General features: G+C 38.5%; 1 protein-coding gene across 1 annotated transcript; it reads right to left on the reverse strand.

Annotated features, from left to right (window-relative positions):
- Positions 1–1,351: 1,351 nt before the first annotated feature.
- Positions 1,352–4,458, reverse strand: CCL20 (C-C motif chemokine ligand 20). Its single transcript, XM_003784884.3, has 4 exons — positions 4,380–4,458; positions 3,139–3,253; positions 2,367–2,444; positions 1,352–1,381 (listed from the first exon to the last, which is right to left on the reverse strand). The coding sequence occupies exons 1-4, from the start codon at positions 4,456–4,458 to the stop codon at positions 1,360–1,362; spliced, it is 294 nt and encodes a 97-aa protein (XP_003784932.2). The 3' UTR covers positions 1,352–1,359.
- Between the last annotated feature and the right edge of the window lie 1,626 nt (positions 4,459–6,084).

The following is a 6,084-nucleotide window of genomic DNA, read 5'->3' on the forward strand; positions in this document are numbered from 1 at the left end:
CTTGTCAATCCTTCCTCCTACCGCTTAGCTCAGCCCTAATTATCTAGGAGCAAGTGGCCAAGTCCCAAATCACTTTATCTTCTAGCATTTGGCACAGGGCCTGATACATAATAGGTAGTAAACCTGTGTTTGATGAATCAACAAACAGGATGTCGGGCATACTTTCCCCGATGACTCAGTGTTGCTATTCCTGGCCACAGAGACACCTTTGGGGCACGAGGAGCCACTTACTGCTTTTTGGCTCTACATCCGATGACCCTCTGCTGCACTGCCTTACAGATTTATGTGTCAGGACTTTGCATGGTGTCCTCAGGGTGCCCACCTCCAGTGACCCTTTGTTTCCTTTAGAATCTGAAGCAGACCTTCTAGAGTGCTGGACTGAGGCCCTCTGTGAACTTGGGCACCTGAATGTTATGACAGCAGCTCCATTGGTTCAGGGTTCTTTCATCCCATTCCTGGATTCTTGCTTAAAGGTGACTCAGGAGGACATCAAAGTAGAGACTGTCCCTACAATCTGATGACTGTCCCTGGGACCATGGTGGTGACAGGATGATGGACTGAGTGATTTCTTAAGGTATGTTCTAAATGCTTATTATGTCCCCGTAGTCAGAAAGTACTGGCACACTTTTTTATTTTTTCTGAAAAAAAGTTTCATCAATAAACACCAGTCTATCGATCTCAGATATAAGATCTCTTTTTTAGAAAGTTTTTGGTTTGGATAACTATAGACAGAAAAAAAAATAGATGTATACATACTTCAAATGGAATCTAGTCCAGGACCCCGAGGGACAGAGACAGAGGGGCAGACAGACAGAAGTAAATGGAGAATATGATATTTTAGAAAATGTTGATATTTTCTGTGATAACAGATGATAGAAAATCAGCAAACAACTGTTTGGTTCTTTCTTTTATTTTCAATATTTCTTTCATCATCATTTTTATCTTTTATAAGATAATTACAATTTAAGAGATAAAACTATATAAACAGAAGAATGTTAAATAGGTATTAAAAAAAAATAGCTTTCCTTGCCAAAAAGCCCATATGATGTTATTCTCTAAAACATAATTGTATATCTTATACTGAGCCAAGTAGCTTATAGGAAATTCATATGAAATAGCTAAACACAGAAGACATACAGCTATGAATAATTTAACACAAAATAGTTTAACTTTAAGAAGCTGCTTAAACAAAGCAAACCATGATGCAATATGAATCAACTTCATTAATTGGACAAGTCCAAGGAGGCACCAATTAGGTAAGAGCTAAACCCTCAATGTGCAGATGAAATCGCCAACCCCAGATGGGTTCCTTTTGTTCTTGGGCTGTGTCCAATTCCATTCCAGAAAAGCATTCTATTTTTACATCTTTCTGACTCTTTGGCTATAAAGAAAAAAGAAGAAGAAGAAAAATGTAAGCAAAACCAAGTGGCTGGATGGTGGGAATGGCTTTGGTACCTAAACATCACTTTACGTGTCCTTAATCTCATCCCAGGATGCCAACCCGCTCTGTCCCTATGAGGAAACTGAGGTTTCAAGTGGACGAGCCTTGCCCAGAACAACTCAGCTAGTTAATGACAGAAACAGGATGTGAACACTGATCTCGTATTTCCAAGTTCAGTGTCTATGGCACATAGGCGCCTTCTGTCCATTGATAAAATGTGACTGTCCCTTATCATCAATATACTCAGAACCACTGAGTATATCTTTCTATCTAATGTTTATTTTTCAGTTTTTATTTTTTTTATTTTTATTTTTTTGAGACAGAGCCTCAAGCTATCACCCTGGGTAGAGTACCATGGCTTCACTGCTCACAGCAACCTCTAACTCCTGGGCTCAAGCAAGTCTCCTGCCTCCGCCTCCCAAGTGGCTGGGACCACAGGTGCCCGCCACAACGCCCGGCTATTTTTTTTGGTTGCAGCCATTATTGTTGTTTGGCGGGTCCGGGCTGGATTCGAACCTGCCACCTTAGGTGTACGTGGCTGGCGTCTTAGCCGCTTGAGCCACAGGCGCCGAGCCTATTTTTCAGTTTTTAAACAATCAAACATCAGGTAGTCTTCATGTTATGTAGATAGGAGACATCTTGGCAGAATCAAGCAGCCAGTGACTATCTAATACATAGAGAAATCTAATACTTTATGTCAAAAAAATAACTAAACTATAATAATAATGAAGATGATCTATACATAGAAAAAAATGCAATTTTTTTGTCCTGGCCCAACTCAAACTTCCCCTTTAAAAATTCCACAACACTTAGACAAAGAAAAAAATTAGAAAACAACCCCAGCAAGTCCATGGCTCAACCCTTTGCACTCTCCTCTTTTCTCAAACACTTGGAGATGGGTTAATGGATCATCAGTGTTCCATACCTGAGGATACGCACGGCTTGTTTCACCCAAATCCGCTTTGGGTCTGCACACACGGCTAATTTCCTTTTTGTATGAAAGCTGAAAAATCAGAAAATTTGATTTGTGTTTAACAAGCTTTTAATTTTTTTTTCCCACAGAACACGCAATGGAAATTTTATATTCCAATTGATTTCTCTACATACTAAACATTTCAGCTAAAAAGGTAAGGTAAAATACAAAAAGAACAAAAATGCTTCTTATAAAGCTGAATGTAAAATGAAAGTGTTTCTTCCTGACTTTCTCTGCACTGTCACAAATGGTTGTACAATGGCAGGGAGGTGAAGCCCCAGTTGGGTCATTCAATGCTGCTGCTGGCGATTACCTGAAATATGTACGCATCTAATCAATAATGTATATAATTCCAAAATATAATATGCTATGTGAATCAAGAACATTATATGTGATGGTACAATTAGTCTAAGATTTTACCATCAGCCACAAGCATTTTCTGTAAAAGATGTTCATTTCAAAATATATGTCTTTCATGTTTTCCTGAGATAGCATTTTAATAGCCTATAAGTTTATCTTAGAAAGTGGTTTTTGCCCTATATTATGTTCCTTTTTAGAACAATAACTAAGCTCTTTTGCCTTGTCCCAATCCTATTTAAAGTGAACTGAAATAAAGCTCTCTTTACCACATCAGTTATTTCTTAAGGAGACTCCAAAACATTTTTATATCCAAAATTCCCATGTATTTGTGATATGATTGAATTAAAATCAATGAATAACTTACATGATGGCATTGATGTCACAGGCTTCATTGGCCAGCTGCTGTGTGAAGCCCACAATATATCTGGGAGGAATGATGTTTTCTGTATATCGGAGACAGCAGTCAAAGTTGCTTGCTGCTGAAAGAGAAATGAAAGGTATTGAATGCATATGAAGAAACTTACCCCATGATTGCTATTACAAAACTCTCCTACAAGTTGTGAAAAATCTAGTAAATTTAATCTACATGATAAGTAAAGTACTTAGAAGAAGAGAGGTCCAAGGTCCTTGAAACCTGCATTAGGTCACCCAGATCCATCTTAACATAGCTTCCAGTTCTCTTAAAAAATAGTGTGTTGGGAAGTTTTCATTCAATAATAGTTCAGAAACATGTAACTTCCCATAAGTGAAATTTTTTTAGAAAAAAAAAAATGATGATATTTCACTTCAGTTTACTATAATCACTCAAAACTATGGGCATCCTTCCCTCACTGCTTGAAGAAATTCTTAGAGAGAACTCTTCAATTCAGAAAATAAATTGGCAGACAATTTATTATCTGTCTGCTGAGTACAACAAGTGAGGTTACAAAGGAAAATAAGATTCATCAGAGCTAAAGCACTTTGAATGAAATGTCAGTTAATGGGAACTTTTAATTTCATTCATAAAGTTCGACATGTGCATTTCCAGGAATGCACCTGTTGCTAAAAGTGATGTACTCCTCAGTAACAACGCAATACTTGGACACTCCCCTAATTTAAATTTCAACCAGCTACAAAGCAAGGGATTAATGTTATTTCAAAATTGTCAAGCAATGTCCCCAGGACCTTGTGAAGGGCAGTGATATCAGGTGGCATACTGTGCCCCTAAAGGATGAGTTTTGAACTTTACTACAACTATTTAGTTCAGAGGTAAGAAAGTTGGAGAAGTGGGATTATCCTCCACATTTCAGAGTGACCCCATTTATTGGCAAAGTTACACAATTTACATGACTCCCCAAAACAGTACTTTGGCCTTGTCCTGACGTTCAGGGGTCTCTAAGAGCCCACTACTACCCAAATCTGCTAGGACTGAAGCAGAGGAAAGCCGGCTTGGTAGCAGTAACTCTCTCTCCTCTACTCACCAATGATCTGACAACTTCCGTCCCTCCCTCTTGTATACTTTCCTACAGGTGTGAATTCCTTAGAGCCCCCCCAGTCGAGTTAAAAGCTTAGAGAAAAAATAAAAATTATTCTTCCTCTTCTGCTAGCAGAAAGAGCAGCACTTACCTTCTGTTTCACCACAGAAGTGGAGTAGAAGCACCGTCACCGAAGCAGCCAGGAGAAAACTCTTCAAACTGCACATCATTTTCAGCTCAAAGAGTAGATCTGCTCAGTTGGGTAGCCAGTGCCTTGGAAGGGCTGTTATGCTCTCATAGCAGCCCAGGATGGAGCTCTGCTTATATTAGGAACATACACTGAAGGCGTGTTCTCACATGGGGTTTTCCCCATTGATCAACCTGTCCCATCATGTCATCATAAACAAACCCACAAGGAAAACTTCCTGCCTTTCCCTAATGTTGGGAAGGTGTGAAGGTCAAGGCAGGGGCGGGGATATTGAGAACGGAAAAATCCTGTTAAGTCCCTTGGATTTGCAAAGAGGAAAAGCAGCTCAGCTCTGTGGTCCAGAAAAGACTTCTGTCTAATTTCAACTTAATCTCCTTCATCTCTGAAAATAGAGGATTAACAGTAATACAAAAGTCAGCCCCCCACAGGAGCATTCCAATACTCCTTTCTTATCCCTTTTTTGCTTTCCAGAGCCAGTTAGGGAGAGAGAGGATGAGGTGAGATGCCGGGAATACTCCAGCATGTATTTATAATTGCCTGGTAGAAGTTCACCTGTCACAAAGAAGATCCTGAATTTCTAGACTGGCATTCAGACCAGCATGGTATCATTCAATATAATAATGATAATGTTCCCAATTATAGTGGAAAACACCAACTCTTAAGTAAGACTCAAGCCTCAACTTCACCTTGATTTGATGTCAACTCTTCTATGATCTTATACATTTACATGGTTCTAATCAATATTGCAGCTTAGAAAATAATTTCCACCTATCTTTAACTCTTCATGATGATGTACTTATATAACTCAATATAGAGCCTCAGAAAGATTGAAGAATAAAATGTATCAGAGGTAAGTAATCAGCAAAATAAATGTCAGATATGATAATAAGGATAATGTAATGTAAATCCCTAACTTAAGTGATATAATAAGAACTGTTCATTAGACCCGAAGAAGATGAAAGTAAAAAGATTAAGAAAAGATACACCAAATGGTAAATAAAAGAGAACTGAAGTTATCGTGCCTCTGTCAGACAAAATAGATTTTTTTTGAGACCAAGTCTCACTCTTCACCCTGAGTAGAGTGCCATGGCATCATCATAGCTCACAGCAACCTCAAACACCTGGTTCAAGTGATCCTCTGCCTCAGCCTCCTGAGTAGCTCAGACTACAGGTGCTGCCACAATGCCCCAATAATTTTTCTCTTTTTAGTAGAGACAGAGTCTTCCTCTTGTTCAAACTGGTTTCTAACACCTGAGCTCAAGCAATCCACCCACTTTGGCCTCCCAAAATTCTAGCATTACAAGTGTGAGTGACTGCAGCCAGTCCCAAATAGATATTAAAACAAACGAACAAAAAAAGTTATTAGCAGTAAAAAGAGACTTTTATAATTAAAAAGGATTAATCTATCAAGAAGATATAAAAATTGCAACCATATATACACCTGACAACAGCACCACAAATGCATAAAGCAAAAACTGACAAAATTAAAGGCAGGAATACAAAATTCAACAATAGAAGTTGAAAGCTTTAACACCATACTTTCAATAACTGATAGAAAAACTAGACGTGATTCACAAGAAATGGGAGACTTGAACAACACCACGGGCAAACTATATTTAACAAGGTATCTAAGAATACTCCACCCAAC

This window comes from Otolemur garnettii, unplaced genomic scaffold (genome assembly GCF_000181295.1).
Source record: "Otolemur garnettii isolate 467f Iridium unplaced genomic scaffold, OtoGar3 scaffold00013, whole genome shotgun sequence".
Taxonomy (NCBI): domain Eukaryota; kingdom Metazoa; phylum Chordata; class Mammalia; order Primates; family Galagidae; genus Otolemur; species Otolemur garnettii.